The sequence below is a fragment of the Taudactylus pleione genome, unplaced genomic scaffold (assembly GCF_031769625.1).
Source record: "Taudactylus pleione unplaced genomic scaffold, aTauple2 ptg001800l, whole genome shotgun sequence".
NCBI classification, from domain to species: domain Eukaryota; kingdom Metazoa; phylum Chordata; class Amphibia; order Anura; family Myobatrachidae; genus Taudactylus; species Taudactylus pleione.
This window is the reverse complement of record NW_028286197.1, coordinates 1,707,178-1,720,288: the sequence shown is the minus strand read 5'-3', so window position 1 is coordinate 1,720,288 and position 13,111 is coordinate 1,707,178. Positions and strand designations below refer to the sequence as shown.

At 41.6% G+C, this 13,111-nt stretch overlaps 1 protein-coding gene across 3 annotated transcripts in view; it reads left to right on the top strand.

The window, feature by feature from the left end:
- Window positions 1–13,111, top strand: part of SARS1 (seryl-tRNA synthetase 1) — a 408,839-nt gene that overhangs the window by 251,795 nt on the left and 143,933 nt on the right. For 2 of the 3 annotated variants that reach the window (XM_088465012.1, XM_088465013.1), the window contains exon 5: window positions 5,617–5,760. The exons of the other annotated variant lie outside the window; for it this stretch is intronic. In XM_088465012.1, the coding sequence (XP_088321138.1) occupies window positions 5,617–5,760 (144 nt within the window). The remainder of the gene's footprint in view (window positions 1–5,616; window positions 5,761–13,111) is intronic. 3 annotated transcript variants of the gene reach the window in all.

Sequence of the window (13,111 nt, the reverse complement as noted above, 5' to 3'; positions counted from 1 at the left end):
CTTTGACGGTGTGGCTCTTAAATCTTCCATCCTAAGAGCGAGAGGTTTTTCCAGTTGTATGTCAAACGATGCTTAGGGCACGAAAGCCTGCATCTGTCCGCATCTGTTACAGGTTTTGGCATTCTTATGGTCAATGGTGTGCCCACAGAAAGTATGATACTAAGGTGTTCAGGATTTCCAGGGTACTGGTTTTCTCCAGGTGGGTTTAGACTGTGGTCTCTGCCTGCCTACTTTGAGAGTGCAGGTTTCTGCACTAGCAGTCTGGTTCCAGAGGATTGCCTCATTACCAGATGTTAGAATTTTTTTTTTCAAGGAGTTCTGCAAGTTCAAACTTCTTTTGTTCCACTGGTAGCACCATGGAATTTCTTTTGGTTCTTAAGGGGCTTCAAGCTCCCCCCTATTTGAACCTCTGGACTCTGTTGATTTTAAGTGGCTGACAGCGAAGATGCTTTTTCTCCTTGCTATCTCTTCTGCACGCAGAGTCTCTGATTTGACCACGCTTTCTTGTCACTTGCCTTTTTTTCTTTTTCACCAGGATAGAGCTGTTCTTCGTACAAGCGAGAGTTACCTTCCTAAGGTAGTATCCCGTTTTCATGTGAATTAAGAAATTGTAGTTTCAGCTTTTCTGGCTCCACACCTTTTTGTAGGTGAAGCCTTCCTGGATGTAGTTCTTGCTCTCCGTATCTATGTGGAGCAACAAACCTTGTAAGAAAATCAGATGCTCTTTTTGTTTTTCACAAAAGAGGATGGCCAGCTAACAAGCAAGAGTCTGGCTCAATGGTTATGTTTGACTATCTCTCAGGTGTACACACAGGCTGATCTCCCTGTCCCAAACACGGTGACAGCACATTCTACTCTGTCTGTAGGGCCATCGTGGACTTTTAGTTGTGGTGCCTCTGCTGAATAATTGTGCACGGCAGCCACGTGATCTTTTGTCCACACTTTTTCCTCTCAGGATGCTTCCTTTGGGCGACGAGTTCTCCTTTCTGCTCAGGAACATCCACCTCCCTAAGGGAACTGCTTTAGGACATCCCCATAGTTTCCCTGTGGATTCCTATGGACCCTAAAAAAGAAAATTACAGGTATGGTAGACTTACCTTGACAACTTGTTTTCTTCGCGGTCCATAGGGTCCACAGAGCACCCACCCTGATGCACCTGGCTGCATGGGTAATTTTTTCTGTCTCTGAGGGGAAGAGCCAGAGTGAGCCAGGTACATTCTGAACCGTGCAATCAAAAAACAAAGGCCCTCATTCAGAGCCGCTCGTTAGCGGCAGTACGCTCGTTCCGAGCGATGTTTGCACATCTGCGCATGCGTACGGTTTTTAGTACGCATGCGCGAACCAGTCAGTGCGGCCGAAAATCGTTTGTACGCTAGATAGCGAGTGCCTGCTATTTTGAGTGACAGAATGAGGCGTATGTGGGTGGTAACAGGGGAAGGTGCTTGAAAATGGGGAGTGGAGATCCGAACGCAGGCGTGCTTAAAGGTCAAAACGGGTGTTTTATGGGTGTGTATATTTAAAACAGCAGCGTCATTGTCCACGTCACTGGGTTCTTTTATAGCCAGAACTGGTCGCAAATTTGTGGTAGCAAACACCAACCACAAGAATAGCGAGCAGTTCATACGCTGGTCGATGTACTCGATTAATCAAATAAATAGCGGACATGACGTATGGTGTGAGCGGCCAGGGGGCGTTTTTAACAAATAAACGAGCGTATGTTTTGCTCGCTCGTTCAGACTTAGAGGTGTGAACAGACTGCAATGTGCGTACGGATCATTTGAATAGCCACCCCTTGTTTTTAAACGAACGACCGCAAATAGCGAACGGCTCTGAATGAGGGCCAAAGTTATGGGTCATTCCACTCATCCATTATTATTTTTGCCTTAGGTTTCCCATTCTTATTGCACTCTGCATACAATTTTTTTTTTATCTCGTAGATATATTTGTTTTTTATTTTACTTATGAGGATTTAAATACTCTTAAAATCTCATGAAAACCTAATTTTCACAAGCCAGGATTAATTACAGGCTTTAATTTGGTATACCACACCACTGGGATATTTAAAAGCAAATTTCCCCAAAAAAACCTCTGGTTTAGAATTTTAAAAAATTGTGTTTTATCCCTTGATGTTTTAAGTTTGTCCATACCAAATTAATGGGATCTTCTGTTTTTTAGCAATGTTTGTTTTTATAGTAACTTGTGAAAAATGTCTGCTATATTCCAGACAAATATCAAAAATGTTATAAAAAGTTTAAAAAATGTTATGGCCTGTTACTTTCATAATTTTCTTTTTCATAAATTGATATCACAAATTGTATTTCACCTTAGAGACAAGAACATTTAAATAGAAAAAATTAAAAACCTGAAAATTTATTTGGGAAGATATAGGTTCCAGGTGTTGGCAATGCAGTCATATGGAAAAGTGGAGAAGATGACCATAGAAATGTATGAGATTCTAGCTGTCATTTATCTAGTATAGTCTAGAATAATGAAAAGAAAATATCTGATTGGTTGCCATGGGCAACATCATTACTTTTTTTCTTTTCACAATGTTCGATAAGTGCTGCAGTCTGGTATCTAACTATTCTCAGTCATGTTCATAAGTCACTAATTCTGGGGAGCCTGAAATTAACATAAGAACTATTCTAAAGTAAGTACCCAGCAGAAAAAAAACTAGGTTTTGAAAATTTGGTGAACTGTATCCTAAAATATGATTTGGCAGCAATCTGTGTGTGTACCACTCATCAGAATTTTACATTAATAGTAAGTGGAGCAGCATTAAATGATAGGGTAATGGATGGCAGGTTACATATACGTGGGATTATAAAGTACTATTATTTTTGACCCTTGAATCGTTGGGTTGCTGGCCATTGTGGCCCGCCATTGTTTTGTTTTTTGTTTTTTTATATAGTTTCCTCTATCCCCACCTTCCTATCTATCTCCCATCTGCCCCTATTCTTTCCATGTCCCTTTTGATTACCTCTCAAGCTGTTTATCTACATCATTCCTAGGCAGCTGGAATATGGACTTATATCTAACCGTTAAGCATACTACACTTAAACATAATACATATTTTTTTTCAATAGTTAAAGAACTGACTGTTTAAGCCTTGATATACTACGGTCTGTGGGGGGAGGAAAGACTAAAACTGTAAAGCAGGAGACATCATAGAGACAGGATGAAGGAAAATGAGAAGCCCCACCTGGCTGCAAGCTATTGTCAGTACCCTCAGCTTTCTTACCCATTCATCCTGTTCCCAGATGGTTAATCTAGAGATGTGGTCAGATAAGAGGAGGTGAAAGGTTGGTCCTGGGACTGTGCGACTTTTGCGCGCATTTCGCCACGTAAAAGTCCAACTTCATGTGTGTGCATGGCACTCATTGCTGTTCTTGGCCCGGTGGAGGTGAAAAGCGGCGTGAGGCGGGACTAGTCTGGTATGCTTACATAGAGTAGCTTGTGACTGAGTTGCGGAGGAAGGGAGAGATGGTACGGTTGTAGAAATGGTGCACTTTTGGTGTCTACCAGCACCAAGAGCTCTGAGGGGAGTGGAGTCTCCCTTCATCTCTAGTGCACAACTGCTAGATAGAATTTAAGCTTGTATTATGATAGATGCCTAGCAAAACTAATGTGTGCACCACCAACTCCAGAGTGCCATTTTGTGGAAAGTAGCAACTCTGCTTCAGGTACTGTTTTGTTAAAGGAACAGCTATTGAACGAATCTAAGGAGGACAATTCAAAAGGTTTCTGCTATTCTTATGTGTCAACCGCACAGTACAAGAACAGGAAAAGCTCTCTCTATTAAGAAAATAAAAACAGTTGTCACTTTTTTCACAGAATTAGTAATATTCATGTTGTTATAAACAAAGATATTCTAAAAATATATGATCCCAACTTAAAATTTGTTGTTCACAAATTTAAAACATAGTTTTTGAAATTTGAAACCATGGTCCAAATGTTATTGAGTGAGAGTTTTTAGAAAATGTGAGTGTTTAGCAGTAAACTCTCACACTATTAGTACAAGTAAAATAGGTTTAGATCTTGCGCCAAAAAGTCAGGTATACAGGTATTCAAATGCCGGAAAGTTATTTCAACTGATGATCCAATATATCCCAAGTAATAACGATTCTTGCTTGGTTCTCTTGTTTTTAAATCTTCTCTTGGACAGGGATGGCACACCCAAAACAATCCAGAGAACATATAAAAGAGAAAAACATATGGCTCCACATAGTGAAATATTTCAAGATTATTTTATTCCTTAAAAAGCAAAAAACAAGTTATTAACAATCCACTGTTTTAAAAGGCAAATGTAGGCAGTTTCGACACTCAATTTTTCAGTGTCTTCCTCAGGGTAGCCATGTGAGTCGAAACACATTGGTGTGTGTGTAGAAGGTACCGTGGGGGGACGTTTCCAGACTACCAGCAGGTCCACTAGCCGTTCCTTAGAGACTTTCAGGGGTATTCAATATGGAGCGAAAACTCAGTTTTTGCGATGTTTTCGCACTGACGACGTCATTTTCGGATGTTTTGGTTTTACACCGTATTCAATTTCAAAGACTTTTCGCAGGTTCGAAAAGTCTTTGAAAAAAAGGGGATATCTTTTCACCATTGAATAGGTGGCGGAAAAAAGTGCAGAATTGGGGTGCAGGCTTAAAAAAAAATAGCCTGCACCCCTGGGAATGACATTTTAAAAATAACTGTGTCAAAAAAAAGTTTTAAAGAAAAATAGGGACACCCCAAAAAATGAATTAAAAAATTGGGGTGGAAAAAAGTGTTTAAAAATAGGAAATAGGTTCAGGGCTATTCTGAAAATATGCGGCAGGTGTATTCTAGAATAGGTTATTAGCGGCAGGTGCATAGTTGCAGAATTTTTTAAAACTTACTTTAGGGACATAAAAATATGCTACTACCAATTTTCGTGTACCCCAAATTTGATGGGACCACTTAAAAAAACGAAAAAAATAAGTGCTCCTCTGCAACACTTCTTCAATGTCGGGAAAAAACACCTGCTGTGGCTATTTAAATCCCCGACTTTCGTTTGCAGGCTAAAACGGGGGTACCCATAGTGATCCCCCATGTTTTTACAGTTTTAGGGGGGTCCTACAATTATTCCAGATAAATTTCGTTTTTTTTTCGCAGATCCCACTTCGCAGGTTCCCGTTTTCGTAGGTTTTATATTGAATACGGGGATAAAGCAGGCGCGCGCCCGATACTTTATCCCAGGAAAATCTCCGATGTGGAGCGAAAAGTCCGTGCTGGACTTTTCGCTCCCATATTGAATACCCCTCTTAGTGGGATTTTCCAACAAATGCTTGTTTGGGTTTTTGGAGACCCAGCTACACGGTACACTGCCTTATTTGCCAGAGTTGAAAAAGTGTGAGAATTTCTCACATTTTCTAAACTCTCACCCTATTACATTTGGCCCCATTTTTTATTTTTTTTGTGTGTAATTATGCACAACTCATGCTTGTTAAAACCAGTTTAAATCCAGACATGGAGGAGTAAATGAAAAACTATGGAAGGAGTATATATTGCAAAATAATCAAGCTAAATAGTGTGACATGTCTTTTGCATTTTCTTGTTTTGTGAGTTTCGTTCTAACATGCTTATTACATTTAGGACAATGATAATAAAGTTGAATGCTCCTGGGGAGACTGTAATGAACGCAAAAGATACTCCCATGTGGACCTTGTGGTCATGGTGGATGGCTTTGAAGGAGAGAAAGGTGCAGTGGTTGCTGGCAGCAGAGGATACTTTCTCAAGGTGAGTGTTAGCTCTGTGCTTCTTTTTTTATTTTTGTCTTATAAACAAGTAATACATACATTGTCAAAAGAAGAAAACACCATAAGATTTATTTGGTTGTAAACATTCTCCACAAATCAAGATGTGCTCACACTAGTTTTGTGTATGAGGAATGGAGCCTGTTATCACTAAGGGTGTGCATTTATAAAAGGGTACAGCTTAGTAAGTAAAGATTGGCATGTTCAGTAGTGCCAAAAAAAAATAATTTGTTTTACTGCCACTATTATTAAAATGATGCCCTATCTATACACATCTCATTGGATACAGGAATGTTTTAACAAGTGACATAGAAAATGTGATGCTGTGTTGGTCTTGCTTCACTAGTAAGGGTCAATATAAATGTTTAGCAAAAGCTAAAATAGTTTTCCCTCACATTACTGTTGCATAAGACCACTGTTGTTTCCCTACATAATGTATTCTTAGCATTTGTAAATAATATTACATTTTAGTGAAGGATGCAGTTCAAATGGAAACTTGCTGTATGCAGCGCTTTAAACTGGTTTTGTATACTAGCATGCTACGGTGTATGTATAAAGAAGAGTAGGCTTATAAACCTATAATGGCTTATAATTACTATACTGTAAAGTACCAGATTTTCAAACCATTAAAAGTGCAAATATCGTATTTCATTTTAGGGGCATTTTCATCATTAAATATTTGTGGGATTTTCCTTGAAAACGGCTGTTTTCAGGGGGATACCAGCAAATATTAAGGATCGGCCAAGATGTAATAAGTAGTAATCGAAGTTATCGAAGCAGATGAGACATGAAGGGCCCACCAGGGAAATGCAATGTTAGGGCCCACTGAAAAACTGCTAACTTGTAGAAGAACATATTTTCTTGTCCCATCAAAGGGACCTCTAATGCTGGCCATACACTAGGGCGATTTCGGGCCAATTGTACGATTTTCAACGCGTCGTATGATGAATTGTGTGGAAATCGTGTCGTTTTTAGGTAGGATACGATCAGATGCTCGCTCCCGCATTAGTACCAGCTGCACGAGCCAGGGACTCGGTAAATGTAGATAGTACAGAAACGGTATGGAACAAAGACAGGAGAGGTAGATGCAGGATATGTAACACAGACAGAACAGTCAGACGCAGGATATGTAACACAGGAGAGGCAGATGCAGGATATGTTAAACAGACAGGAGAGGCAGATGCAGGATATGTAACACAGATAGGAGAGGAAGATGCAGGATATGTAACACAGATAGGAGAGGAAGATGCAGGATATGTAACACAGACAGGAGAAGCAGATGCAGGATATGGAACACAGACAGGAGAAGCAGATGCAGGATATGTAACACAGACAGGAGAAGAAGATGCAGGATATGGAACACAGATAGGAGAGGCAGACGCAGGATATGGAACACAGACAGGAGAAGCAGATGCAGGATATGTAACACAGACAGGAGAAGCAGATGCAGGATATGGAACACAGACAGGAGAGGCAGACGCAGGATATGGAACACAGACAGGAGAGGTAGACGCAGGATATGGAACACAGATAGGAGAAGCAGTTGCAGGATATGTAACACAGACTGGACAGGCAGACACTAAGGATATGGAACATAGACGGCAGGCCGATACTATGCATATGGAACATAGGGGGTCATTCAGACCCACTCGTGAGCGGCAGTACGCTCGCAAGTGGGTCGATGTTCCCCACTGCGCATGCGCACGACGGAGGGAGCTCCGTCGTGTGCATGCGGGAGACCCAACGAGCGACTGTTTTTCCATCGCTCGGGGTCTCGCACCAAAGGGGGCGTGCTGTCGATGTAGATTGACAGCACGCCCCCTTTGGTGGGCGTGTCGGGGGCGTGCCTGCCAGACGGAGGTGTTCCCATGGGAACGCCTACCGTCTGGAGCCAGCCCCACTGACATCACTAGTGATGTCAGTGGGAGTGATTTTGGCTCTGATAGAGCCAAAATCACTCCTGGGCTTGCGGCTGGGAGACCCTACCGCAGGGTCTCCTTCGCAAGTCCGATGGTCGCGATGGTCAACACCATCGCGACCATCTTTTAGGACGCTCGTATATGCTGTGGGTGGTGACCCACAGCTATACGAGCGTCCAGGAGGACGCTCCATTGTAATGGAGGATGGCCCTGATTCAGAGCGAGCGCTCTGGTCAGAGCGTTCAGCTCTGAATCAGGCCCATAGACAGGGCAGACAGACGCAGGATATAAAACACATGCTGCCTGCAAAACCAGAATGTCAAATCCTCCAGCTGTTTCTTCCCACGTGACAGCAAGAGGTCCTTAATCTACCACTGTCTGCAATACATGTGCAGAAAATAGCTTCTTTGGTTTCCGGAGGACAGACCACACCCCACTTTATTCCAAAGCTGCAGTGAAGTTTCATTAACCACTTAACTGACTAATTATTTTTCCAAAAACCGCTCCAAAATTGTCGGTTTCTTTTAGGATTGAATTAGGTCAAGACCATAATTGTAAACTTATCCATCACTATTTTATTTGAAAAATTTTTTTTTTCAAACACAGTATACCAGAAAAATAGCAATATTTATGTTATACTGTAGTGATGGCCATTGACAGCTGTACCATCGATGGTTCAACCATTGTTAGAAGCCATCAATTGTTTAGCGATTGGTCGAGATCTGTGTAGACCACAACTGTCGATGTTTCCTAAACATCGATTGAGGGTTGCCATCGATGGTGCAACATTGATGGCCACCAGCAATAGCAAACCACTTTGTTTCAGTCAGACCATTGATGGTTTCAAAACATCGATGGTCGGTTGCCATCCCAAATCAGAGGCTCTGTGATATCTATCGATATATATGTATATATACAGATATATATTGAACATTATATATATTCTGCTCCTGTTTACACACACATACACATATGTATGTGTATATATATATATATATGTGTGTGTATATATATAATATATATATATAGATAGATAGATAGACTTGGGGTTTGTTAGGTAGCCATTGTGCCAGGGTGCGTGCTTTTTGGGGTTCAGGTAAATTAGAAAGTTACAGTTTTTAAACTATTACCTCGAGAATGCGCCATTATAAAGACAGGACTTGTTGTGCAGCCTCAGTAGGAGCCTCAAGCAGGTGTAGTCTTAGTGGCTTCACTTGGGTGCAGCAAGATGGCAGTCATTTGCAGGCCTGGTGGCGCTGGAAAAAAACAATGGTAGAAGCGGCGGGGACACTGATGCGGCAGTGGGGACATCAGCGGTGGCTCGAGGGTGTCGTCAGCGGCCCAGGTGTCTCCGGGACCCAGCAGCGGCGGAGGGTCTGGCGGTGCGGGCGTTAGCGGCGGGCCTGGATCCGAGAGGATCCAGTCCCTGCCAGCCATTCTGCCGAATACAGCAGCAGCGCCCATATCAAAAATGGCGCCTCTGCACCATTTTTGAATTTCAAAGATGGCCGCCGCGAGCCGTAATTGAAAAAAAAAAACGAGATACCTGGATCCTCGCACATTAGTAGTGTTCTCTAAGAACACTACTACCTGAATGACAGCGCTGCCGCTCAGGATTTCAGTACAGAAATCCCGGTGCGGAGCGCTCATTGGCTGAGAGAGGCGAGCCTTCCGCCTCTCGGCCAATGAGCTGTTCTCACCATTGACTTCAATGGAACCGAGTGTTGCCCTTTTCAAAAATTGGAATTGGAAATTCAAAGGTGGCCGCTGCGAGCCAATCACTGCTCGCGACGTCATCTCTCCGCCTCCTCGGCTGGCTAAAATATTGCCAGCGCGAGTTGCCGTGCACTCAGTCGGCGGCGGCGAGGCAGCAGAAAAGAGCTGCCGAAAACAGAAGATAGAAGACGCCATGGAAGCACTGGATGGGCGACAGCCAGGAAAAAGAGCTTAAAGGCTGTCTCCCTCCAGGTGAAGACGCCATAGAAGTCCTGGGGGAGCGGCAGCCATGTTAAAGAGCTTAAGGCTGCCGCCCCCCAGGTGAAGGTCCCGCTTAATAAAATATTTTTAAAAATGGTGTCTGTCTGTTTTATTTGAATATTTATTTTGCAGGGGTATTATAAGTACCAGCAGGCCCTTAGTGCCCCGCCTGTTGGTACTTGTGGTTCTCCAAGTGCCAGTATGCGGGGGATGCCTGCTGGGACCTGTAGTAGTACTGCAAAAGAAAATATAAATATAATTTATTCATACACAACACAAATCACCCAGCACCCACCGCCCAGGGGTGCTGGGGATAGCCCCGGGCTATCAGCCTGTGGTGCCCTGGAGAGATGTGTGTATTCCAATGAGCGCACAATTCTGTGAATTAGCAGCTCCACCATTTTGTGAGTGACAGCAATCTCATTCTGTGACAGTGCTGAATCTGCAGTTAACCACAGGGTATAATGGCATACCATATCTGTATTATGCAAGGAACACGTCCATTAAGGAGTCAGCCTTAATGATCGTAACTTCATTGCTTTTTGAAGTTTGAGTGGCAGAAAATTAATAGGTTTTGTGAATTTTCAGATCATGTCTAAGCAGCCTTAATGGGACATGTGAAACTAAGTTTTTTTTTGTCTATGGTGTATGTATGTGTGTATATATATATATATATATATATATATATATATATATATATATGTGTGTGTGTGTATATATGTATGTATGTATGTATGTGTATATATATATATATATATATATATATATATATATTATATTATTAATAAGCCACATTGCAGGCACTCCAATACAATAAGCAACAGCCGTAGTGCTCAGCTCACAAAGGAAGCAATATAGACGTGGATAGAGCGGCACTCAATATGGACTTTTAATAATAGATGCAAATGCACTGGTTGAGAAATCAAAGTTTCAGAATTTAATCCATCTTCAGTATGTACAGTGTAAATATACAATGCAAGACACTTACCTATATAGTCCTCCTCCAAGAAGACAGTGTCCGGTAACATTCAGTCAGCTCCGGGACCCCCACCGTTTCCTGGTCTGATATCACATCTGGGCCTGCACCGCTCACGTCCTTGCTTCTGTGCGTCACCATGGGAACGTGAGTCTGGACACGGAGACTGGCTGGAAAGCAGTTACCATGGAAATGTGTAAACAGACAAAAGAAAAAAACATATAGACATGGAAAAAATACATCAACACAAGACATTAAGCAAACGCATAGAGGAAAAGATAGTGTTAGTGGCATCAACAAGATAAAAATCTGAATGCCATATATAGGTATTGGTAGAGTCCAGCAAAGCATAATGATAATTTAGATCAATTAGAAGTGAATAGAAGAAAACTGTGCATGAATAAGAATATACTGTAATAGGGCAATTATCAATGAGTTACTGAAAAACATTCTAGGTCAGTTGATCATTCAAACCCCTTGGTCTCACGGTATCCAACTTGTGGATCCATAATGTCTCCAGTTGAAGTAATATGATCGCCACCACGTAATGATTCTGGAACTTGATGATATATTTTAACGCAGATAAATTATGTTTTGCCGCTACAAAATGTTTGGCGACCGGTTGGTCTATGTCCTTGTTATTCAATGCTGCTCTTATAGCCGATCTGTGTTGGCACATCCGTTCTTTGGATGTTCTGATTGTTTTCCCTATGTAGTAGAGCCCACATAGTCATTTGATGAGGTATACTACATAGGAGGTACTGGTGCAGGTTAAAGGGAAACGTATGTTAAATTCCGCTCCCGAGTGAGGCTGATAGAAATATTTTGTGGCAGTAAGGAAGCTGCAGGTAGTGCAGCCGAGGCACTTGTAACACCCTCCAGGTCTAAGTTGAATATTGGAGGGTTTTATTTTGGATACATCTGTAAGGACCAACCATTCCCGTATATTGCGTCCTCTGGAATAACATGACATGGTGCTCATGCATTTAAAATTTTTCAGATCCATATCCTGTTCTATAATTGGCCATAAAGATTTCGAAATTTTCTTAATAGATTTATCTGCTGTGGAGTATTTTTGGACCCAATGGATCCGATCTTCTCTCTGACCAGAAGATTCGCAAGATTTCTTTAAAGTGTTACTTCTAGGTATAGCGTCAACTCTATGTTTGGCCTCTTCAAGAACTGGATGGGAATATTCTCTATTATGGAATTTCTCTACCATCAACTGCATTTTGGATTGTAACTCCTCAGGATTACTTGTCAATCTCTTTACTCGCAGGAGTTGTCAGTAGGGTAAACCCCTTTTCAAAGCTGGAGGATGGTGGCTCTGTGCCGCTAGAATCTTATTGCGATCAGTGGGTTTGGTAAATATACCTGTAGTTAGTTGACCATTCCGAATATTGATGTCAACATCCAAATAATGTATATTAGTCTGGCTCATTTCAAACGTGACTTTAATTGGACAGTCCAATGCAGCATTCTCCTCTAAGTGTCTCATAAAGGAGTCCTGTGTCCCAGTCCACAAAAGTAGGACGTCATCTATATAACGTGTGTAATAAAAGATGTCGGGGGACATATCTGTAAAAACAAAATAGCCTTCGTTCTATCATAAACATAAATGCATTAGCATACGAGTGTGCGACATGTGACCCCATCGCACACCCTGTACGCTGTTGAACTCACTGTTAAAAAGAAAATAATTACGTGTAAGTGTGAGTTCAAGTAACTTAAAAAAAAAAACTCAGAGGACCAGTCACTTGTTTCTAATCTCTGGCCTCTATTCCTGCACTGTGAGGTATACTGGTATAGAGGCTCGATATGTCGAGTGAACAGAGCCAGGTATTAGATGGGATGTCTTTCAAGTCCATGAATTTATTCAGCAGAGCAGTCGTGTCCTGAAGAAATGTGGGTTCATCTTGTATACCAGGTTGGATGAAGTAGTCCAAAAATTTTGGAGAAATTCAAATACAGGGAATCCCGGGGGTTTATCAAGACGCTCATGAATTTTCGGGAGTTAGTATATAATTGGAACACGTGGGAAGTCATTTTTCAAAAAGTCTGAGGTTTCCACAGGAATCGCACCTTCCAACACAGCTTGATCCAGAATGTCATCCAGTTCTTTCTTGTATTTAGCAGTTGGATCTACTGGAAGTTTGTCATATGCTTCAGAATTAAGAAGTTGTGAGTATACTTCAGTTTTGTAATCTTATAGACAAATCACAATCCCCCCGCCTTTTTCGGCATGGAGGATCATGATATCATATGACCTCAGTTGTTTAAGAGCCCTCCATTCATCCTTAGTTAAGTTAGAATATGATCTATCAGTATTTGCACTTGCACAAGTGCTTTAATATAGGCTGGGATGGAAGTGTTGTTAGAAACAGGGTCAAATTGGGATTTCTTTTTAAACACAGAATATTTGTTACCCCTGGTGTTTACAGATTGAGGTATATTGCTGAAGT